The sequence below is a fragment of the Neofelis nebulosa genome, chromosome 3, assembly GCF_028018385.1.
Source record: "Neofelis nebulosa isolate mNeoNeb1 chromosome 3, mNeoNeb1.pri, whole genome shotgun sequence".
Classification (NCBI taxonomy): Eukaryota; Metazoa; Chordata; class Mammalia; order Carnivora; family Felidae; genus Neofelis; species Neofelis nebulosa.
Window position 1 is genome coordinate 81,023,233 of NC_080784.1, and position 26,108 is coordinate 81,049,340.

Sequence of the window (26,108 nt, forward strand, 5' to 3'; positions counted from 1 at the left end):
AACCCGTGAACCATGAGATTATGACCTGAGCCGAAGTCGGATGCTTTAACCGACTGAGCCACCCAGATGCCCAATAAGTTTCTTATTTATCCTCCCAATCTTCTATCCAGTTTATTCTTTTCATCTGAAAATCATGGATAACTTATTAATCTATTAGTAGTGTTGCAAATAAGATTTTTAGATAGTAGTTGTTTTAAGATTTATATTAAGTCCCATTTCTTCTAAAAGGAATAGAAGATATAGGTATCCTTCATTGTAGGTGTGTAATCTTTAACCTTTAATTTTTTTGCACTTACTTCTTTTTTGCTGTGCCTCTAATCAAGAACTTTTTGAAAAAAACATTAAGAGTTTATGTTGAAGTAATGGGAGACAAAAAATTGCAGAAAATAAATGATAAATTCTTATTTATTGAAAGACATCCAGTTGAGAAATAGAGAAATAATTGTTAGGTAGGCATATATGGCACATGATTATGATTAAGTTCCACTAATTCGTATTTCCAAATTATACTTTCTGCTAAATTCCAGAGCGTTCTATTCATGCAGCAGTGGTAGAAGCATTGATTTTTTTTTTTTTTTTTAATGTCCATCCTCTTGATAAAGCAATGTAACACCAGGAACATTTAGTAGAGTCATTTTCTACCATTTGAGTATGTGATACTCTAATGTTAAGAAATCAAGTCTAAGTCTAGGATATTTAGACTGATTATTTGTGATATACAAAACTCAGTTATATAAATCCAGTAGTTGTACCTGGCTTTCTCACCTTCGTTGAAAACTTTCCATCATTTATGGCTTGTCCCAAGCACAAAATCCTGAGCAATGGGATACCAAGTGATGAAATAACATGGTAGAAGGAGCACAGTTTGCTTCTGCACACTTGTTCAGGAGGCCACAGATTTATCTGAAAGTTCATTTTTATCTCCTGTAGTGTCATTATACATTTCATCAGGTATGTTAGCCATAGTAGGCGTAGTCTGGGGAGTCACAGTGTGTCCAAACCCTTGGTAATGACCCATGGGTGAAGGTGGTACAGAAGAGGCAACAGAAATTGCATCTTGTGATGATGACGATAACAAGCTTGTATGTTCATTTTGATCTTGGTCCTCAGGAAAAAACTTCTTCCTAGGATGTCCCATGACTGTCCTTCCTTTAAAGTAATAGAAAGGTTTTCAAGTTAGCCAAAAGTTATTTTTATCACTATAAACTTACCATGCTAAAAATAAGTTCCACCTCCCCGCCCCCAATTTTACTGGTACTGCTTTAAACAGTCTTTTCATCTCTTAAAAGTAGCTACTAAATTGCCCTAGTATGAGAACTCCAATAACCTGTTTGGATGAATGAAATGGCTGGTACTTACCAACATGCCTTACTTGCTCAGAAATATCATCCCTAATATCTGAAACATCCCACATGGCAAGAAAGGAATCAAAGCATGAGCCCTCTTCTGCTTCTTGGACATAGGGTTTATATGAGAAAGTGTAGTGATGAGCAATAGCAGCAAGGAACATCTCAATACAGATGATAAAGTCCTACAACAACAACAGCAACAAAAACATCAGCCATCTTTGAGCTTAAATCTAGTTTTGTAAATAAAAGCACTATCTTTCTTTTCAAAAAGTATTTAAGTATTGACATCTGTTTTTCCCCATATTATACTCATTTTCCAAAATAACTGTCTCCAACCTCAAAAAAAAAGGCAAAATGGCAAAAATCTAAACCTCCTTTATAGTCCCCAATCAAGTATATCTTAAAGTACAGTGCGTTCTCAATCCACTGCCCAAGGACTAAAGACAAATGCACAGAGAAAGAAGGAAAAACAAATTCTAGGTTCTATTCCTGGCTCTACCACGAGTGATGATGGCTAGTTTCCCTACACTTCCCCGTTTCCTCATTTGTGAAGTGAGAATAGTAGCCCCACAGCCTGCTTGTTGTCAGGTTTCAGAGATAATATGTAAAATGGGTAAATAGTAAAATCATATTAAATTCACAGATAGCACTAACCTGGAGTCCTGTAGCCACAGCTTCTACAGTCTGCCATTCCCATGTATGCTTTTCAGAAATAACGCCAACTTTAACCAACAAAGCAATAACTACTGCTTGCCTATATGTTAGGAAAAGGTAAACGCCAAATCTATATCAAGCATAAAATGAGCAGTTGTTTTACAAATATGCCATTTAAAAAAGTTAACCCTGCACAACTTGTGGACCACCACCACCACCCTGTCTTCATAGCATATTATATTATAGCATATATCTATATTAAAAACATTTATTTGCTTTACAAATTTATTCTTCTAGTATAGTTTCATTGTATGAGTTTTCATTATGTATTTTTAAATATATGTAACTTCAGTATTTGGTTTCTATGTCTTTTTGATTTTTTTTTTTCAACGTTTTTTATTTATTTTTGGGACAGAGAGAGACAGAGCATGAACGGGGGAGGGGCAGAGAGAGAGGGAGACACAGAATCGGAAACAGGCTCCAGGCTCCGAGCCGTCAGCCCAGAGCCTGACGCGGGGCTCGAACTCACGGACCGTGAGATCGTGACCTCGCTGAAGTCGGACGCTCAACCGACTGCGCCACCCAGGCGCCCCGGTTTCTATGTCTTTTTGTTTTGAAAGTGTGTACAAGCAAATGTTTCCTATACATAGACAATGCCTAACACTTTGTATATCAGGCATTTAAAATAAAATACAGGACAGATACTTCAATGTTATTTACACCTGTCTTAATTATCCAGATTATTCTTTAAAACATTAAAACCCATCTTGTTTGAAGTGCTGGAACTAGAGACAAACTCAGAAGGTGTCAGACTCCCAAGATGGAGTCACACTGAACATTTCAAGCACATCTATGGATATAACCCTAGGTGAAATTTAGACAGCTAATAATAAGATAGTAAGACGAGTTTTTATATTTCTGCATATAAGAATTTTACTTCAATATTGCTTGTAATGGTGAAAAAATCAGGAACATACTAAATGTCAATAGAAGATTAGTTAAAAAGTTAGATCCACAGAACAGAATACTTAGCAAAACCAAAAAACAAAACAAACCCAAACAACAAGAAAATTATATCCTCACTTTATAGACTAAGAACTATATACACAATATACTGAATGTATCATTGAATTCTACAAGTTTTTATAGTATGAAACCATTTCTGTGGAATTTTATATGTGACATTATGTGCACCACAATGTTAATCATTCTTTCTGGGTGGTAGGAGTTCAAGGATTATTCTTTTTCCCCTTTTCATATTTGTATGTTAGTGTATTTGTTTCTAGGTCCCCTATCACCCACTCTTTCACTAAATTGGGACCATGAACAGTTTTGTCTTCTGCTTTAAAGAATGTATTTTACTAATGAACATTATACCTCACAGTATTAAATATTCTATATTTATCTTCCAAACTGCAGACTATTCTCTTATGTGAAAGGGCCATGATATATTTTAATGATTCCTCTAGTGTTGAGACATTTAGATTGTCTCAAATTATTTTCTTGTAAATGTTATGCTAACTATTTGATTACTTCTTTATGAAAAACCAAGAAGGGCTAAAAGGATGAACTTTTTAAAAGGTAAGCAGAGACATTTTAATTCATCTTCTACATTAAGACCATTTTGAAAATCCTCCCTAATCAACAGTATTATTACCCTGTAGAAACTAAGAACATTTAAGAGAAAGCAACACTTACCAAAAGGAAACAAAAACCACCAGCTTTACACAAAGAAATTTGCCAACAGGTTGAATTGGACTCAGTTCTTCCTTCAGTACTTTATAAAATAGCAGCAGACAATACATGGCAAACTAGAAACAAGATTAACAGTTAAACTTCTTCAATAAGAATAATTAAATATGGTAACAGAAATCATACAGTTAGTTATAAACCAGAACCTGGTACACAGTCATGGTTCGGGCAATTTTTTTTAGGTTTTCTATTCTGTTATTTTTAGATTAACAACAAGCTTTTATAGTTTACTGGGGATGAAAATAATGATATGAAATTTCTAATAAGAGATGCATAATGTCTTCCCTGAAAGTGGCTTTAAGTGTTCACTTACTGGAACCCATAAAGAAAACAATGAACAAGTGACTGTCATGAAAGGAAGAAAAGGCTGTCCCTCAGCCAAGATAAAAATATATCGATCTGCTTATTAATCGCTTTTATATACAAATTATCATTAATTTTATAAAAGTTAAGTTTGACTATCTTACTCTATTATATATATGTTATTTATAAAACACAGTAAATAAGTACTATTTGAATAAAATTTGCCCATGAAAAATGAAAGTAAGGAATCAACAATTTTTCTTGAGGGCAGTATGTTAATCTGGCTGAATTTACTTTTTTAAAATAAACGCTCAAGACAGTATTAACTATTTTTTAAAAATCAATTGTAATAACGTAGTATAGTGTACATAGCAATAAACATTTCCCTAAAAGTTTATTTTTTTCCCATTACAGTCATAGAAAATGTTTCTTTGAAATATTTTAGAATATAAAAGCAGTAAAGTAAAATATAAAGTTGTCTATAGTCCCATTGTCCAACCATTCCATTCTACATATAGGTGGTTTTTAACAGGTATCACCAACTGAAAATAAAATTTGGTTGCCTGATTTTCCCTCACTTAAAGTACCTTACTTTTTCATATATTTCATAAGGATTATTATTAATACTTTTAAAAAGATTTTAAGTACTCTCTACACCCAACATGGGGCTCCAACTCACAACCCTGAGATCAAGAGTTGCAAGTTCCTCCGACTGAGCCAACTAGGTTGGCCCCTCATAAGGATTATTTTTAATTACTGCCTAGTATTTTGACCAGTGGAAGGACCATCATACATTTAACCAGTCCTTATCACTGGGCTTTGAATGGTTTCCAGTCTTTTGCTATTACAAATAGTCTGTATATACAAAGATATTCAACAAACCAAAAACACAACTATTTCTTTGTTTTTTTTAATGTTTATTTTGAGAGAGAGCACGTGCATGCATGTATGAGCAGGAGTGGGGGCAGAGAGAGAAACGGTGAGAGAGAATCCCAAGCAGGCTCCACGCTGTCATTGCAGAGCCCCATGAGGGGCTCTATCCCACAAACCATGAGATCATGACCTGAACTGAAACCAAGACAGATACTTAACTGACTGAGCCACCCAGGCACCCCCTTACAACTACTTCTTGAGGATTACATTCCCAGTAATGGAATTACTGGTTTTAAAGAACATGAACATAAGGGAAAGCTTTAAATACACAGGCATATAATTTTTTTTAAATGTTTATTTTTGACAGCACGAGGTGGGGAGAAGCGGAGACAGAGGGAGACAGAGGATCCAAAGTGGGTTCCATGCTGAGTGGGGAGCTCAGAGTGGGGCTTGAATTCATGCACCATGAGATCATGACCTGACCTGACCTGAGCCAAAGTTGGATGCTTAACCGACCAAGCCACCCAGATGTCCCCACAGGCATATAATTTTTATTATAAACATCTAATAACACACGTGCATGTCATTCCACCTATTATTTTGTTGAAAACATTAAAGATTTAAATGAAGTGCAAGTTCTTAAGTTGAAAGGATCGGACAATTATTTTTTAGAGCATTTCAGTTTCTAGAACATTTAAAAAAAAATTTTTTTTTTAAACCTCTATTTATTTTTGAGAATGAGAGAGAGAGAGAGAGAGAGAGAGAGAGACAGAGCATGAGCAGGGGAGGGACAGAGACAGAGAGAGGGAGACAGAGAATCTGAAGCAGGCTCCAGGCTCCAAGCTGTCAGCACAGAGCCCGAAGTGGGGCTCGAACTCACGGAAAGTGAGATCATGACCTGCGCCAAAGTCAGAGGCTCAACCGACTGAGCCAAACAGGTGCCCCTCTAGAACATTTTTTTTTTAAACTTGGCGTTCACAATTTTCCTTTAATTCCAAATACATAAGAGTATTTTATTCTCCCATTTTTATTCAAACCTTGTACTGTCATAATCCAATTAGATATATTCTCTTATTGAGTATGCCCTGGTTATGTATATTTTAAGGAGAGCATTGTGCTTTTATTTATGACATATCCACACAACTATGTAGTGACTACCACAACCAAATGAACAAACATGATCAACAGGTCAAGGTAAAAGTCACCAAATAATTAACCCAAAGATATTTATATCTTTATATATGTATAAGGACATGTTAAAGTTTCTTCAGGTTCTTTCCTATAAATCAAATTTCAAGATTAAAAAATAACAAACTTCATTCTCAAACTTTTCCTAAGAAAATTTAGAGTCACAGATACTAATTTAATACAGTTAATATTTATTGGGATACCTGGCTGGCTTAGTCAGTAGAGCTTGTGACCCTTGATCCTAGAATCTTAAGTTTGGGCCCCATGCTGGATATAGAGTCTACTTAAAATAATTTTAAAAAATAAATAAATAAAAAAAATATTTACTTACCAATTGTGACATGTTGTTTATTATAACCAAGTAAGTCCAAGCATTTGAAAAGCTAAAGTTTCCTTCATCATATATACCAAGCAGCTCACAGATTCTAAAATGGTAAAAATAAGATCTATGATTAAATCAAATATATATTTTAAAACATAGCATTGACAGAAATATTTAAATTTAGAAGTCAGTTTATTTAAAAGACCCTATAGATAATCACTTGATTTTGGTCATAGAAGTGGTTCAAAATTAAACATTTTTTAGTAACATTACCAAATGATTATTTCTGCATCTTAATTCCAAAATAAGATACATGCACTGAACTAGAAAGGATAATTACTAGATTAAAAAAAATTAGGTTACCTAATTTTCAAAAGCTTGATAGTTATAGGCTTATAATCCAAGTCTATAACTACAAGTATAACTTTTCCTACAACTTGTCTTGGGAGGTAAATTTTATGAATACCCATATCTAAGTATTAGCTTATGTGATTACCCAGTTTCTAAACTGCAGACAAATAAAGCCTGCCATCATAAACAAGTTAATTAGCTTTAATTCTAAGGTAAATACTGCTAAAGAATTGCTAGGTCAAAGGTAGAATAAAGAACTGAATGCTTCTTTCACCTTTCTTCCCTTTCTTTCTCTGAATATGCACAATATTAGTTATGATTAGCAGATAAAATATGCAATCTACTCACTTTAAGTTATCTGATGTTCTTAAACTTTTAGGGAATAGTTTTACCAGATAGCTTAATGATATACCATCTTACCTCATCTCCTAAGCCTTGACAGAATTCTTAAATAAGAAAATTATGATTTCATCCTTGGAATATAGTAGTCATATTCTAAGTTAACCATATAGAAAACAAAACCATATAATGAACCTAAAGTAGTATACTTTAACTTCATGTAATCGATGTTTCTGTAAAGCTGTGTGAATATTAATATTTGGGAAAAAAAGTACCTTAAAAATGTTTTCCAGAATGAACTAGAGAATGTTATTTAGAAGAATTCCATAGTGATTCTCTGCCTATAAATGGTCACCTTATTTATTTTTAAAAGTAGGGTTTTCATACACTTTGCTTTTTATAAGAGTATATATATATATCATAAACAAGTAAATTAATGCTCTTGGTATGTCTACTCAATTGTTCTCAAGAGCATGAGAATAAAAAAAAGATAATGAGTTCCTTGTACTTACAGAGCAACAATGGTGGTGAATGGTCTGACAACTGTATACTGCAGTACACCCAGTTTGCACCTAAACAGCAATACTCTGCCAAAGAACAAAAAACTTAGCATTTCGACTACTCATTTAAATAGTATCAGATTTTCTCCAAAGGCTCCCATATTAAAATCCCTTTGACAAATGATGCCATATTTATATTTAATTCTTTTATTTAAAAAAATTTTTTTAAGTTTATTTATTGTGAGACAGAGACAGTGTGAATTGGGAAGGGACGGAGAGACCGAGAGAGAGAGAGGGAGAGAAAAGTAGAGAATCCCAAGCAGGCTTCGTGTTGCTAGCACAGAGCCAGACATGTGGCTCGAACTCACAAAACTGTAAGATCATGACCTGAGCCGAAACCAGGAGTTGTACGCTTAACTGACTGAGCCACCCAGGTGCCTCTATATTTAATTCTTTTAATTTAGTCATTCTAAATGGCAATTGGGGAAGAATGTGGATGATAGCAAACAAACTGTTTAAATGCTGTTTTTTAAATTATTTGACAACTACATCTTCTGAAAGATCCCCCTTTCTGTGTTCAGTTTCAAATTCCTGAATAGCGCAGCAGAGAAAGAAAACGTGTTCCTGTATGTTTCTAGAAGAAAGACTGAGTAACAGATGAATTGTGTGCATGTATATGTGAAAGCGTATTCAGAAAGTATTATTTAGGGGCGCCTGGGAGGCTCAGTCAGTTTAAGCATCCAACTTCAGCTCAGGTCATGATTTGCAGTTCGTGAGTTCGAGCCCTGCTCAAGGTGAGCTGTAGCCCTGCTTCAGGCTCCATACTTTCAGTGTGGAGCCTGTATGGGATTCTCCCTCTCTCCCTCTCTCTCATTTGCACCCTCTCTCTCTCAAAACTAAACTAAACTAAAAAAAAAAAAAAAAAAAAAAAAATTACTTATTTACATTTAGAATTCAGTTTTCTTTCAAGTTTGGAATTTAAATATCATTCCAGAGAGTATCACTAACTAGATTTATGAAAGGACAAAACAAAGATCCTGCATAAATGTAAGATTACTCAGTGTAGGGGAAAATTTACAAGGGGAAAACAAAAACAAAACAAAAACGGCTCTACCTGACAGTGTTGTGCAAGCCTTCTTAAAAGACCAAGTTGCTCTGGAGTGCCTGGGTGACTCAGTGGTTAAGCGTCTGACTCTTGATCTTGGCTAAAGGGCTCAGGTCATGATCTTGGTTCACAAGATCAAGCCTTGCACTGGGCTTAGAGCCTGTTTGGGATTCTCAGTCTCCCTCTTTCTCTGCCTTCTCCCTGCTTGTGCTCTCTTTCTCCCTCAAAATAAACTTAAAAACAAAACAAAAACAAAAAAAACAAGTTGCTCTGAGGGCAAATGCTTTATTTAGCACTACTATCAGGAGAACTGATTATTAATATAATGTATTATGAATCCCCTAATTTAAGAATTGCATCAAGACTGAGAAGATTTGGCATATAGGTCTTGAGGTGTTGTATCAGGACTGAATAAAGAAACTGTTGGGGTTCTATGTGCTGAGAGACTTCTCTGTGCTAAGGTGGTTCACTCCCACTTACAGCTAAGTGTGCCTCCCTGAGGGGGGCCTAGGGAGTGCACTTGGGCTTGTTTCAAGACTTCTTGAGAGAATGCCTTGGCTGTACATGCTGTTCTTCCTGTCCCATACTCTTTACAAATGGATTAGCCAATTAGATAACTTTGAAAGTTGCAGAGAATAAATGAACTGAAGATGTATTTGAAGAAACTGCCTAGAACGTAGCAAAGGCTGAGACAAAGAGACAAATGTGAAAGAGAGTTACAAAGAACTGAATAGAATCAGAAGGTCTGACATATATTCATAGTTAAGACAGAGTAAAGATAAAATCACAAGAAGTTATTGCTAGGAACTTTTCAGAACTGATGAAAGATATCAATCTGTAGGTTGAGGCACTCTGTAAATAAAGGAGGACTAAAAACAGAAACAACAACCTAGATACTTCATAGTGAATCTGCAAAACATCAAAGACAGGGTCTTAAATGGAGTTGGAGCTAGGTCATCTATAATGGAATAACAATTAGGTTGACAGGAGAGGCTTAATAGTAACAACGGAAGCCAGAATCAGGTAGAATAAAATTTTCAAAAGGCTTGGAGAAAATTCCTGTCAACACAGAATTATACATCCAGCAAAACTGTCTTTTAAGAATGAAGGCAAACCTTTTGGATAAGTACATCTGAGAAAAATTACCACTGATGCATTGACACTAAAGGAATTTTTAAAGGTCATACTTCAGAAAGAAGTAATGGATCCCGAATTGCTCTGAGATACAAGGAGTGAGGACCTTCTAACACTTGTAGTTAAATCTATAAAAGACTTAAAAGTAGTCACGTTAAAATTAAAGATGATACACTGTTTTGCCACCATATAACCTGTGAAAAAGCTTTTGGTTTTCAAGGGTTTTAAAAAATATTTTATAATCACAAATAAGGAATGATGGACCTACAATATATTAGTATTTGTTAAATGTGGGTGTTATAAAACAGATTTCTGTTTATATTTGTTTGTATTCCTTTAATGTTTGGAAAACCTTAAAATTATTTACTAAAATCTTTATTAAAATGTGGATTCTTGAATTGGATCCTGGAACAGAGAAAGGGCATTAGTGGAAAAGCTTGAGAAATCTGAAGAGTCTGCAGTTAATAGTATTATACCAATGTTATTTCTTGGTTTTGATGAATATACCATGATTACATAAGATGTTATGTAACATTAGGGGAAGCTGGGTAAAGGGCGTATTAGAAATCTGTCTTGTCTTTTGCAACTTTTCTATAAATTGAAAATTATTTTACAATAAAGGCTTACTCAAAAAAATGCAATCAATGAAAGAAGAGAGACAAAGAGGAAATAAACAGATGGCAAGATTTTAAATGAATATATCAATAACCACAAAAATGTAAATAGCCTATTATTAGATTAGAATTTAAAAAAATACTGGGGCGCCTGGGTGGCTCAGTTGGTTAAACGTCCGACTTCGGCTCAGGTCATGATCTCATGGTCTGTGAGTTCGAGCTCCAGGTCGGGCTCTGTGCTGACAGCTCAGAGCCCAGAGCCTGCTTCGGATTCTGTCTCCCCCTCTCTCTCTGCCCCTCCCCCACTCATGCTCTGTTTCTCTGTCAAAAATAAATAAACATTAAAAAAAAAATTAAAAAAATACTAAACTCAAAAAAAATGATACATCTAAAACATAAGGAGATGCAAAGGATGAAAGTAAAAGACAGCAAAAGATAAGCCAGGCAAATACTAAACAAAGGAAAGATGGGATACCTGGTAATATCAGATAAAACAGCTTTTTTTTTTTTTTTTTTTTTTTTTTTTAAATTTTTTTTTCAACATTTTTTATTTATTTTTGGGACAGAGAGAGACAGAGCATGAACGGGGGAGGGGCAGAGAGAGAGGGAGACACAGAATCGGAAACAGGCTCCAGGCTCCGAGCCATCAGCCCAGAGCCTGACGCGGGGCTCGAACTCACAGACCGCGAGATCGTGACCTGGCTGAAGTCGGACGCTTAACCGACTGCGCCACCCAGGCGCCCCCAGATAAAACAGCTTTAAGATAATAAAAGATTAGTTGGAGTAGAAAAAGCATCAAAATATATAAACCAGATGACCAAAGTACAGGAAGAAAGTGACAAATAATTAGTGGCAGAATTTAAACAATCTCTTTCAGTAAATGACAGACAAGTAGTCAAAATCAACAGAAATATAGAAAAGTTGAATAACAGATTGACCCAATGCACATGAATATACAGCAAAGCCACTCATTAATATAGAATACACATTCTCGTCAAGCACACAGGGAACCTTTATAAAAACTGATCATGTACTACTAAAGGGCATGAAACAAATCTTAACCAATTCCAAAGACTGTCTCAGAGAGTCTATTCTCTGACTGCAATGCAAATAAATAAAATGAAATCCAAAACCCTCCCCAAAAAGTCCTGTTTGGAAATCTAAAAATACTCCAGAATAATTACAGTAAAGAAGAAATCCCAATAGGAATTTAAAAACATTAAATGGGATGACAATAAAAATATAAAGTTTGGGATTTGTGTGGTGATGGATATTAACTAGATATATTGTAGTGATCATTTTGTAATATATAGAAATACCGAATAATTAGGTTGTACACTTGAAACTAACATAATGTATGTCAATTATATGCCAATTAAAAAAAATTAAAAAAAACCCAAAACCTGGGATTCAGTGAATGTAAAACTTGGAGGGAAATGTACAATTTCAAAGCAGTAGTAAAAAAAGAAGAAAGGCTGTGTAAATCAGTGAGCTAAGACTCTAACATATTAGGAAAAGACAGTAAACCAAAACAAATGGGAAGTAGGAAGTGAAAACAGAGCAGAAATTAATCAAAGAGAAAACCAGTATATTACAGAGCCAAAAGTCACTTCTTGAAAAGATTAGTAGATATAGGCAAACTTTTGGCAAGATTGTTCAAAGAAAAAATAAAGATATTAAATTTAACATCAGAAATGGAAAAGGAATCGTAACAACAGATCCAGAAGAGATTGAGAAGATATAAACTAATGTATGCCTGTACATTTAAAAACTGTTTATTCTGCCTAATTCCTAAAATTATATTAAAAAATGATTTCAGAAACAACAGGAAGCCTAAATAGTTCTGTAACTGTCCTCCCACAAAGTCCAGGTCTAATCTTTCAAGCTATAGTATATAATCTCTTCCTGCGATACACAAGTAAAAGGCAATACCTATTCAGGCAGTATAACCTGGATATGAAAACCAGACAGGAACAGTGTAAAAAAGAAACTTATAGTCTAAACTTACTCATGAATATAGATGTAAAAATTCTAAACAAAGTATTAGCAAATCAAATCTCATGATGTAGAAAAACAGATAATACATCTTAATCACTTCTCAAAATGCAAGGAAGTTTTAACATTAGAAAAGTTGTCAATCTAATTCACTAAATTAACAGGTTAAGGCAAAAACCAACCATCTCAATAGATACAGCATAAGCATTTGATGAAATTTAATCATTTATTCATGATTAAAAATTCAACAAGCTATGGGTAAAAGCTTATTTTATCTGATAAAGGATGCCTATAAAACACCTTTAAAAACATAAAATTCAATTATATTTTATAAGAATTCCCTTCAAGATCAGGAATAATGCAAGAGTATCTTGAGATACCAGCACGGTAAGAAGAGTAATTTATAGTATAAAGACTGAAAATCAAAGAAATCCTTTAATTGAAGAGGACATCTTCACAGGGAATTTAAAAAGTCTACAGACTAAGAAAATGTAACAAGATTTTTGGATATAAGGCTAATATGCAAACCCAATGTGCTTTTATACACACTAGAAGCAGTTAAAATGATTTTTAAGATAGATTCCACTTATAATAGCAATAAAATACATTTATGAAGTCAACAAAGATGTACAAGACTTCTATGAGAAAAACGTACTTTTGGAAGACAAATGAAGAGCTAAATATGCAGAAACCTAGACCATATTCATAGGTAATACTAAAAAAATCATAAAGATGTCAATAAAGATTAATTACAATAAAAAAACCCAAGAGGTTTTTCAAGCAACTTGACAAACTTGTTTCTACATTTTATATGTAAGAGCAAAGAATCAAAAATAGCAAGATAATAGGGTCAGGGCACTTGTCCCGCATTTTAAGGCTTATTAATAACCTGTAGTGCTTAATGTATGGAATTGGTCCAGGGATAGAAAAGTTAACCAATAAAACAGGAAAAAACAAAAACAAAAACAAACCCAAAAAACCAAAATCAAAAAGTCACAAACAGACCCATACACATGGAAACTTCACACATGACAGAGATGGCCAGAGAGGTGAGTGAGGTAGAAGGGAGAGAATGATGCTAGGGAAATTAGTCAATGGAATAAAATGAAACTGCATTCCTACCTCACACAACATACACACAAAACATTAAGTGTTTCTATGTCTTAACAGGAAAATTTTGAAATGTTTAGAAGAAAAGCACAGGACAATGTTTTTATAATGCTGTAATTGGAGATAATTTTTTGAATGAAACACAAAAAGTATTGACTGTAAGATAAATTCAACTATATTAAGATCCAAAACTTCCATTTATCAGAAGATTTAATAAAGGTGACAAATATGCCAAAAACTGGAAAAGATATTTTCAATACACACTAAACAAAGAATTAATATCTAAATATATAAAGATCCCCATGAAGCCACAAGACAGACAACCCATTAAAAAAATGAGAAACAGAAAACAAGCATTCCTGGGGCGCCTGGGTGGCGCAGTCGGTTAAGCGTCTGACTTCAGCCAGGTCACGATCTCGCGGTCCGTGAGTTCGAGCCCCGCGTCAGGCTCTGGCCTGATGGCTCGGAGCCTGGAGCCTGTTTCCGATTCTGTGTCTCCCTCTCTCTCTGCCCCTCCCCTGTTCATGCTCTGTCTCTCTCTGTCCCAAAAATAAATTAAAAACGTTGAAAAAAAATTTAAAAAAAAAAAAAAAAAAAAAGAAAACAAGCATTCCTCAGAAAAGGAAAACATAAATGGTTAATAAATACATGAAAAGTTGCTCAACTTCATTACTAATCAGGGAAATCCAAATTAAGACCACAGCAATATACCACTTTACACCCTCTTGATATGCAAACATAAAGAAGTCTAGGTAATTCCAAATGTAGGTGAGGATGTGGTTCAATTAGAAGTGTGTTTTTAAAAGTTTTTTTTAAATGTTTATTTCTGAGAGAGAGAGAGAGAGCATGTGAGTGGGGAAAGGCAGAGAGAGGGAGACAGAGAACCCAAAGCGGGCTCTGTGCTGACAGCAGAGAGCCTGACGCAGGGCTCTAACTCACAAACCCCAAGATCATGACCTGAGCCGAAGTCAGACCCTTAACTACTGAGCCACCCAGAGCCCCTAGAAGTGTTTTATACTGTCAGTGGGAGACTAATATGGTACTGCCACTTCAGAAACCAATTTACCATTGGGGCACCTGGGTGGCTCAGTCGGTTAAGCGTTGGACTCTTGATTTTGGCTCAGGCATGATGTTGCAGTTCATGAGTTCGAGCCCCAAGTCAGGTTCTGAGCACACAGTGTGAGCTTGCTTAGGATTCTCTTTCTGTCTCTCTCCCGCAGTCTCTCTCAAAATAAATACTTTAAAAAAAAAAAAAAAAAAAAGGAAATTTACTGCTAACAATGCTGAACAAAATCTAAAGACCTAGCACTCCACTACAAGGTATATACCTTAGAGCAATCTTAAACAAGAGGAAGAGAATATGTAATACGGATTAGTACCATTTCATGAAAACATTTGTTTCATAAGTGTACTAAATCATTAGATGTGGGAGACGCAGGAGAAGCATCAAAGGAAAAGACTTCAAAAGGGAAGGGCTGGAGAAGGTGCAAGGCCTTAGGATACGTTTACACAGCTGAACACTAGAGCCATTAACATTGTCCAGGGCCAGATCCTCCTTCACACCTGACCCTTCCTAGTGCTATAGAAACCAATTAACTCGAAATTCAACCTTGAAAAGCTAAACCATTAGATTGATTAACACACTTGCTTAGCTGACTTTACGTACGTAGTCTTTTAGCAATTATCCTAATAAAAAGAAGCTTCATTTTGGAGTCAGGACCTTCACTTAACTGCATTTTGTTTGCGGACTCATCTTTTGCGACTCTGGCCATAGTCCCTGCAACAATTAGGTAATCTATTTTCCCTCCTCTCATGAATATACACAAAATTTAATGTTCATTAAAAGAAAACTCATTGTGGGGCGCCTGGGTGGCTCAGTCGGTTAAGCGTCCGACTTCGGCTCAGGTCACGATCTCACGGTCCGTGAGTTCGAGCCCTGCGTCGGGCTCTGGGCTGATGGCTCAGAGCCTGGAGCCTGCTTCCGATTCTGTGTCTCCCTCTCTCCCTGCCCCTCCCCCATTCATGCTCTGTCTCTCTCTGTCTCAAAAATAAATAAAACGTTAAAAAAAAACACAAAACATAAAAATAAAATAAAATGAAATAAATAAATAAAATTAAAAAAAAGAAAAAAAAAGAAAACTCATTGTGCTGTTTATGTTACAGCAAACAGAGTATAAAAAGCAGACTTAGTTTTTATCAATTAACAACTGCAAACTTGCCATTGTATTTACATTTTATAACAAATGCATTATATTGAATTATCCTAAACAGCAATAGCCTGATTAATGATCAGATTTGTAACACTAGTTATCTACTACAGGGAGACTGGTAACCTACAATGTGGTTATACACAGCAGACATTTTACTATTACTAAAACCATACCTCCAAACTGTATGACTTGGTAAATACTGAATATCCTCTGAAAGAAAAGAATACCTGAACTATGGATGCATTGCTGACATTATTCAGGAAGCAGATGTCAGAATTCAAGGGTATCAGAAAAAAAATGAAACCAACATGAAGAGATTTAACAAGAATAAATGTTAACTGTGTGATTAGGAACATATCAATTACACAAACACAGCACAGGGGAATTTTGGCCAGTAGCATGGTCTGAAAAAGGTTTGGGGTTTTAGTTGACAACTAGCTAATTGTGATGATACAGCTAGAGCCTCATTTTAGGTTCTGCAGTATTAGGAGGAGGGTCCTGATCAAAGCTGAACTATCATCATCATATTTACTGGACCACTGCAATCTCTTCCATCCTTGCCCACTTGCTCTACCAAGAGCAGTAATCTTTGAAAATGAAATTGGCATACCAGGGCCTCTATTTAACATCCTATAATGGCTTCTCATTTGACAACGACTCTCTCCTTGAATGAACTTTAACAGGACTCCTCTGAGCTCTCTTTTCAACTAGGTATCATTCTCAGGCCTTGGACTTGATCTAAGTCAGTCTCAGCAAAAAATACTGCTAAGTCATCCTACCCTTGATATCTGATTACCTTTGATATTTAATCAAGCTCCTCATCTCCCATTCTTGATGTGTAAGTGCTTGGCCTGCCCTTAGTAAGAATTCGATTATGTCTATTGAGAGAGAACCCCTACTCTTGATGTCTCCTCTTAGTAATTTTCCATCCAGTGACCACCTCAATCTGCTCATTAGCTATAAATCTCTGTGTTGTATTTGTTGCTAAGCACAGTATCTCTCCCCGATCCCCAAATTATAATACTTCTCCCTTACTATCCTCTTTCATACACTATTGTTCTTTTCCCTTCAAAGCATTTCTTGATATAAGTAACTCTTATTATTTGTGTCTTCATTTAATTCCAAACCTCTGAGCCAAAATGTTGGTTCCACGAGTTCTACATCTGTTACGTGCATTAAGATATATCCATATACTGGCACACACCAGGTGCTCAATACATATTGAGTGTGTTAATGAACACATTAGGAGCTTATTACTTAAAATAGCTAGGTAGCTCCCTGTCATTTCAAATGTGTAAACTAGAGACCTATTTATTCCCAATGTTGTACAAATGGTTCTGTATCTCATGGGAGGCAATGTACCCCTAGGTTGTATATCTACATTGATTACTATAACTCCAAATCTTTCCAGTTACCTTGACTTTCAACTTTCACCTTATTCTCCATTATCAGTGATCAACTCCTACCAGTCCTTCAGTTCCAGTCTCTTTCCTTTCTATTCCAATTTCATTCCTCCTTTTCAGCTTATCTCACAAATGGACCACTGTAATAACCTTCTAATTTATTTCCCCATCTCTGGAATCTTCCTCCCTCTAATATATCCTGAATAGTATTGCAAAATTTATCTTTCTAAAATGGTATTGTCAAATGTTTCCTTGTTGAAAAATATCAAATGGCTCATTCACGTAAAAAATGCAATCTTAGCTTCAACTGAATTTTTCAGGCTTTATTTTCCTTTACTGTCCTCTATGGATATATAATAAGGCCAATTAACTAGTACTAGTACTAGTATTTAGTACTAGAATAAATACTATTACTAGTACTAGTACTAGTATTTAGTACTAGTACTAGAATAAATACTATTTGTTGCTCCTATCTCATATCATATACTGTTTCCCCACCTAGACTACCTTCTCCTTGGGTCTTACACCTGATTTTGCCATTAACTATCTATGTAATCTCAAGTAAGTTAATCTCTGTAGATCCTGGGTTCCAATTGTACAAGGATGTTGATTAAATGATTTCTAAGGTTTTTTTCCCCTGCAATGTTTTAAGTTTGCTATTTAGGATGAATAATGTATGAGAGTAATTTGTATGTGTGGATTATAAATATGTGTTTTATTATTCTTTAAACTTGATTATGAACTACTTGAGGGTAGGAACTCTTCTTAACTTTTTGTCCTGCTCATAGTACTTAACACACTTGGCAGAGAACTGACTGATGCTTAAAAATTGTTTAAATACATAAAAAGACTAAAACCAAACATACTTACTCTCCCATAGTCCATGGTGGACAACAACACAAAGGAGGGAAATGTTTCTGCTGATCTTTGGCTTCAAGAATTAATACCAGATTTGGATACCGGTTAGTTAGATAATTGGTAAGGAATCCCATAAAGTTGTAAATGACATAAGCTTCATAACATTCTCTGCAGGTATCCACATATATTGCAATGCTGGGATATTTCAAAGCTATCCACTATGAAAAAGCAGAGAGGTTAAAAATAGTTGGAGCTAAGATAAAATGAATTGCCATTCCAATTCATAGTATTCACAATGCTAATTTTTAAACTTGAGATGTCTTGTCACATATTTCCATCTAACTTTCTAAAATTATGAGGGCTACCAATCTGTGAAATGAATTTTTAAAAGCAATAAACATATTGGATACTGGTAAATAAAAACATTCATGTTTATAGTGAATATGAAGAAAGAAGCTAAATTATTTTGTCATCGGGTTCTTTAATATAACATGCAATTTTTCTTGAGATGATCACCGAAAATACAATTAAAGACATTTCCTTTATATTTAATTAAATTAAAGCAGTCATCTGTAACAACTGCATGTTGTTCCCCAGAATCCACTGGGGAAGGGTTTTTTTTTGTTTCCCCCCCCAAATAAAAAATTTAGTAAATAAAAAGGATGTAATGTAATTTTAAGTATTACATTCTTTAAAGGACTAAGAACACATAATCGGAAATTTTAAAAGATACAGCAAAGAAAACAGCTATAGGTTTTTTTTTTTAAAAACACCCGTCTTTTCTACGTCATACTTCATCTTTTTTATTAACATTAAAAACAAGTGAATCTTTTCACTTTTCTTATTAATTTAACCCCTACTGTCAAATAATAAACTTTCATTACCTTAAGCATTCTGTAAATATTGTTGTATCATCAAACAAGTTCTTAACTAATGAGATAAAATGAAACATACTTACACTATCTAAACTGTATATGGGTACCATCCAAAGAATCCTATTTGGAAAGCAAAGCATAAATTAAAAACCGTTTACATCATATTTATGAAACAAGCGAACACAACAGTAAAAGAATCACAATATGTTAAGGTTTACCTTATTATTGGTTTCTGTAATTCAGGTTGTGTATAATGCACTAAATGTTGTAATATCACCCAGAGTGATATAGGTATAGTCAACAGCAAAAAAATTCCAGCAATAAACCAAGCCTTTGTGTGTATTCCAACCTAAAATAAAAGAACATATTTAAAATAAATCCTCTGATATTAAAATGAAAGACCTAAATAAAATATTTTTTATTTCTAAAATTTAGATTTATGTAATTACTAATGAGGCCCAACATTTTCCAAATAACTAGTTGCTTGTTTTCTTCTTCTTCTTCAAAAAACAGCCTAGGGGTGCCTGGGTGCTCAGCCGGATAAGCACCAGACTCTTGATTTTGGCTCAGGTCATGACATCACAGTTCATGGGTTCAAGCCCCACACTGAGCTCCGTGCTGACAGTGTGGATCCTGCTTGAGATCCTCTCTCTCTCAAAAATGAATAAACCTAAAAAAGAAAAAAATCCCAAAAAACCAAAAAAACACCCCAGTCTATCTGTGCTTTTATGGAGGGAGGAGGATGATTTTTCCTTATGGCGTTGAGCATTTTTCCTTGTGAGGCCTTTTGTAACAACGCTGTATACATTAAGAATATTAACATCAGATCATTTTCCCTTAGCTTGTTATTTGTCTTTTATATTTGATTATTGTGCTTGGGGATGTACAGAAGTTTTAAAATTTTTCCACAAGTTCTAAAAATCTTTTTATGGTCTATTCCTTTGCTTTTATGTTTGGAAAGTAAAAATTCTACCTGCATTTTCTGTGAATTTTACTGTTACACAACATGTTACTGAGTATTGCCTAATACTTTGCTAAGTTTTTTTTTTTTTTTTTTTTGTACACATTATGTCTTTAACCCTCCCATTTGGTAAGTATTGTCACAACCAGTGTCCAAGCAAACAATGTTAATACATGCTACCCCTCTTACATATAACAATATCAACTCAGGATACTACATTTTAAAAAGCTCTAATTTCTTTTTTTAGGTATCTGATCAATATTTTATCCTATAAAAACTCAATTTCTAAAAATACACTTTCAACTATCTCATCTTAAGGTAGAGTTGAAGTAATTCACTTACTTTCTGCCAAAAAAAAAAAAAAAAAAAAAAAATTGAACCTCTGTTCTGTCCGTGGGGCCCTAGAGAATGAATTTTATATTAACTTGTGAATTCACTCATCAAGGCAGGGGTACATTAATGCTAATGTTTTAAAGGAAAAAAGGTGGACATTTAATTTTGGTACTTTTGGGATTTGAACAGCTAATTAAAATAGAACTGAAGTCTACAACTTCTAGTTTTACTGTTTTGAACAAGATTTTTTTCAACAGGGGTCAAAGATTAAAGAAGTAGAAAACAAAAGTATAGAGAACAAATGTCAAAAACCCATATATAATTTTTGACTTCCCCCAAACTTAACCACTAATAGCCTAATGTTGACCTTACTGGTAACACAAATAGTCCATTAACACATATTTTGTATGTTACATGTACTATATGCTGTATTCTTATAACAAAGTAAGCTAGAGAAAATGCTATTAAAAATCTTAAGAAAAAATACATTTACACTGTATTTATCGGCAAATCTGTGTATATGTGGACCTGCAGTTCATACCCATGCTGTTCAAGGGTCAACTATACAAAAAGTCTTAAACACTGGATATTAAAATAGTAAGGGAAAAGTGAGTACGTGCAGAAGAAGATTCTAAAAGGAATGTCTTTATAATCATTTTCCAGGGATTTTTGCTTGGTTCAGTTTCATTTATTTTTTTAAATGTTTATTTATTTATTTTGAGTGTGCACAAGCAGGCATGAGTGGGGGAAGGATACAGAGAGGGGGAGAGAGAGAATCCCAAGCAGGCTCCACGCTGTCAGTGCAGAGCTGAACCCAGGACTAGATCCCACGAACCATGGGATCATGACCTGAGCTGAAATCAAGAGCTGGATGCTCAAACGACTTAGCCACCCAGGCACCCCTGTTCAATTTCATTTAAAATTGAGTATAGATGGTCCCAGACTTACACAGTTCAACTTTCAATTTTTTGACTTTACATTGGTACAAAAGTCATATGTGCTAAGTGAAGACTATACTTTGAATTTTGATTTTTTCCTGAGTTTTTCGCCGTGTGATATGATACTATTCTGATGCTGGGCAGGGGCAGGGAGCTATAGCTGCAGGTCAACCACACAATCATGAGGGTAAACAACTGATATAGCTTCAACTTGTGATGGGATTACATTCTGATAAACCTATCATAGTTGAAAATACCCTAAGTCCGAAACTGCATTTAATGCACTTAACCTGCCAAACACCATAGCTTAGTCTAGCCTACCTGAAACATACTCAGAATATTTATAGTGGTCTACAGTTGGGAAAAATCATCTAATATACAGCTTACTTATAATAAAGTGTTGGATATCTCATAGCTCATGTAATTTAATGAATGCTATACTGAAAGTGAAAAACAGAATGGCTGTATGGGTACAGAATGGCTTTAAATGTATCAGATGTTTACCCTCATGGTTGCATGATTGACTGAAAACTATGGCGTGCTGCCCTTGCCCAGCGTCATGAGAAGAACATTATACTACACAGCACTAACCCAGGAAAAGATCACAATTCAAAATCTGAAGTACAGTCTCTACTGAATGTACACTGCTTTCACACCATTGTAAAGTCAAAAGTTAAAACATCATAGTTGAGGGGTGCCTGGGTGGCTCAGTCAGTTGAGCGTCCGACTTCGGCTCGGGTCATGATCTCACGGTCTGTGAGTTCGAGCCCCGTGTAGGGCTCTGTGCTGATGGCTCAGAGCCTGGATCCTGTTTCAGATTCTGTGTCTCCCTCTCTCTCTGCCCCTCCTCTGCTCATGCTCGGTCTCTCTCTGTCTCAGAAATAAATAAAACATTAAAAAAAAAATTTTTTTTTAAACATCATAGTTGAGACCCTTCTGCACCCATATAGCTATTGTTTTTCACTTTTACTACAGTATCCAATTACATGAGATATTCAACACTTTACTATAAAATATGCTGTTAGAGGATTTTGCCTCTATAAGCTAATGTAAGTGTTATGAGCAAGTTTAATGTAGGCTAGACTATGTCCCTATGATGCTTGGCAGGTTAAGTGCATTAAATGCATTTTTACTTATGATATTTTTAACATGATGGGTTTATCAGGATGTGATCCCACTGTAAACCAAGGAAGATCTGTATCCATTTTAATGATGACCTAAAATAGTAATAATAATAATAGCATATTCTAGATCTTCTCAATTATAAGGTGATAATTAAGAATAGTATTGCCAAGTAATTTTAATGCCCACATTTGTTTTTATAATCGCCTTAGTGCCAACTTGGTGGTAGACCTAAGAGAAAAATGATGTGCTTGTGACTAATAAAGGCCAAGCATCCTCAGTGTGCTGTAAAAAAGAAAGTTCTTTTCAAATGATCATAAAACAAGTGACTAGAGAACTGAGTCATTTCAGTATAGAGATACCAAATTAAAAAATACCTTGCATCATAGAGTTAGTACCATTTTTACATTGCAAGGGGTAGTTTCTTAAAACCATCATCTGTCCACATTAATGCCATTAATTTGAATCATTGGTTTTATAGCTGTTTTAATTTCTGAGGTACCTAAAAAGCTATATGCATAAGAAATTAAAGCTATTTTGGGTATCCACATATTTAAGTAATAAAATAAGTAAACATTAGGTATTTGTAGAAATCATTATGTTTATTTTAATTGACATTTATTTCTAAATAAATTATTCACACTTGAGACACATTGATATGAGGCTATCGTTTAACATTATTAAACTTATCGGCCATAAGCAGAGTTGTTTTGGTTCACAAGACAAGGAGGAGATAAGTAGCACAATTTTTCCCCCCTAAGGTAACTTGAAGTAGAAAAAACCATTGAAGACAAGCATCCAGGAGTGAGTTAACTGAAACTGAACCAATTGAAAACATTTGGTTCAGAGTGCAATAAGAGTGTGCTCTGTGGGCCCAATCTTCCTGAGGGGAAGAGAGGAGAACTTACAGAAAGAGTAGCTACTCGGGGCATAAGTGCACATAAGGCAGGGTAAAATGACTGCAGAGTGAGTAGTGTGACATTATGTGTGCATTTCACTTACTTACCTTCCATTATACATGCTCAGCCAAGTAAGAGATAGAAATAATTTAAGGAGGGCATATGGTCATCTTGCCCTTCCAATAAATGAGTACATGTCCCACCATGGGCATGGGATGGGCTCTTACGAACTTCTTGTTTTCTACAATCTCAGTTCCCACTGACTTCTCAGTGTGAGCATTGTGATTCTAGTGTTTAAAAGACAAATGTTTTTCATATAAACCTGTCCCTAAACATGTAAACAGTTTACACATCTCATTTTTACAGTTTTGTTTCTTCACTGCCAAGGATACTTAAAAGTCAGTTTTCCATCTCTATTTCTGCTATTCTGATTTGGGCCATAGTCATTGTAACTCAGGCACCCATGACCTCGTAAGTACCATAAACAGTTTTCTAACTTTCCTTCACTTCCACTTTTCTATAGCTGGTAGTAGTCTTTTCAAGATGTCTGCTGATTCATTTATTAGATCTTTTTTTAGTTTTTTCCATAGACTTTTTTTTTTTTTTTGGTTGTATTGATCTCTACCACTAAGTTCCATGAAGGTGAGTGCTAGATTTCTCTCTCTCACCATATAGAACACGAGCCTGATTTATCACTGGGATGAAGGAAAGCTTGCAATTTTTAAACAGGGTAGCAAGGTGACATTCAAGTAAAAGACCTGAAGGACATAAAGGAATGAGAAGACCATCTAGGGGAAGAGAATGCCATAAAGGGGGAGCATTTAATGTAAAGGTCCTAAGGCGATAACATACTCCCACATGTTAGAGCAAAGTCCCCGTGGTAGAAGCAAGGAATTGAGAAGAGAAAGTCAGAGGGGGATTGGGTGGGGCAGTGTCAGATTATGTTGGGCCGTAATGGCCAGAGTGAGGGATATTAGCTTTTAATCTGGACTTGGAGTGACTGGAAAACTTTGAGAAGAATATGACTTGTTTTAATTCGATACTTTGGCTGGTGAATTGAGAATAGTTCAGGCAAGACATGAAGAGAATTTGGTTCAGGGTGTTTGCAGTAGAGATTGCAGATTAATTTTTTCCTTAAAAGTTGGACTTAAAAACTATAGTTAATCAACAACTAAGAGAAGTCTTAAACTAGGTTGATACTACACATATTATTAGCCTTAAAAGTAGTTCCTATACCACACTCCAAAAAAATACTTCAAAGAAATACCTATTTGTAATAAAATGTCTGTACTTGAATTCTGGTTGATAAATCATGAGAATAACCTAAATATCTAACAAAGGGGAAATATTTAACATAGTGGAATATTATATGAACATTAAAAATAACTACATGGGCTATGCCAAAATGGGAAAGTCAACAAAATATAATTTAGTGAACATACAGGAAACAAATGCATATTAAAATGCATTTTTGTTTAATTATGTAAAAACATTTCCATAACAAAAAGCCTAAACTAGCTGTTGTCTCACCATTGCTCTTATAAAATAGGTGTTGCTAAATAAAAGTACTTGCTGGTTTTTATTAACTTAGAATTTAAAATTCATTATACAATTTTTATAAAGTACCTATCTTAGTTGAGTATTTACCTTGGGGTCTTCCAGTTTGTAGTACTTTACTGATGTCATAATAAGAATATGACATCAAAAAATATACAAGGGACTTTTGCAAAATCTTTATTGGTTAAGAGCTAATTTCTAAGTAAAAACAAACAACAAAGTTAAACCAACTAGAACCCTTTAATTCAGGAAGCTAGTTAAATGCTAATAAAATTCAATACATGGTTTTCAAGGTAGTCCAGTATCTGAACAGATCAGATTTCAGTAATAAAATTATCTTACTTTCAGGGAATTGATGGAATACTTGCAAAAGAGTGCTCTTCTAAGCAGCAATCTTAATACATTCTATTTTCTCGACTTGGCCCTTGTTCCACCTGCAGCACGCTTTGAAAACCAGTGAACAAGAAACCAGACAGGTTTATGAACTAAGACTGGGCTCATTTACATGCCCTGATTTTCAGGATATCAAGTTTGGGGCATCTAGGGTAAAAATGGGCAACCTTAGACGGGCAGGACGGTAGAAGAAAGGGTAGAGGCCAATGGTGAAACACCCTCTTACCTCCAGCTTCTGTAATTCCCACACGCATAGGGGAACCGCAACCACTATGGACACCAGGTAGATGACAACCGCTAAAGGTCGAATCCACTGTCTCCAATTCCTCCAGGTACAAGTGCAAGGCATGTTTCCGCATAAATCAGCTCCCAATGGCAAGGAAAAAGAGCTCGACAGAGATTGTAATGGGGAGCCCTGTTCTTTGGTTGTTTTGTCAACTCGCATGCTACAGAGAAACAGCTGTTGGGCGACTTTACCAGCAGCTCGAGCCGCCTCCTCGGCCCGCGTTGTGCTTTCTGCTGCTACTGCTGCCGCAACTGCGGCCGCTCAGGGTGCTACCAGGGAGCAGTGCGGGCAGCATCCTTTCTTCCCCACACCGCATCTACCCAGTTTTCGGTGGTGGAATACCCGGGCGGAGCCGCTGCCCTCACCTGGGTATCGCCCAGAGCACCGCCTGCACCATGGCCTCGAGGTGAGCGGCGCCGACCAGGACCGGCCCCTAAACACCCTGCATACAGTTCGGTTCTGCCCCGCCGCTGCCTGCCCACTTGCTCTTTTCTTGGGCGGTCGAGCTTTCTCTCTCCCGCGTCTGCAGGCGTCTCTTCGCCCGATTTCGCTGGCAGATTGGAGGTGAGGACTCAAACCTGCCGTCCCCAGGATTTCCTCACTCACTCCCACGGGACATCCCCACAACGGAACCCAAAGCCAACCCAGGGCTTCCGTTTCCGCCCCCGCCGTCTGAGGTTGCTG

The 26,108-nt window shown here is 35.6% G+C and overlaps 1 protein-coding gene across 1 annotated transcript; it reads right to left on the minus strand.

Moving 5' to 3' along the window:
- Nucleotides 1-387: 387 nt before the first annotated feature.
- Nucleotides 388-26,051, minus strand: TMEM184C (transmembrane protein 184C). Its single transcript, XM_058721219.1, has 10 exons — nt 25,365-26,051; nt 19,154-19,284; nt 19,019-19,055; nt 18,073-18,278; nt 7,644-7,718; nt 6,451-6,544; nt 3,702-3,814; nt 2,004-2,103; nt 1,360-1,531; nt 388-1,149 (listed from the first exon to the last, which is right to left on the minus strand). Exons 1-10 carry the CDS (start codon nt 25,581-25,583, stop codon nt 884-886), a joined length of 1,413 nt encoding a protein of 470 aa, XP_058577202.1. The 5' UTR covers nt 25,584-26,051; the 3' UTR covers nt 388-883.
- Between the last annotated feature and the right edge of the window lie 57 nt (nt 26,052-26,108).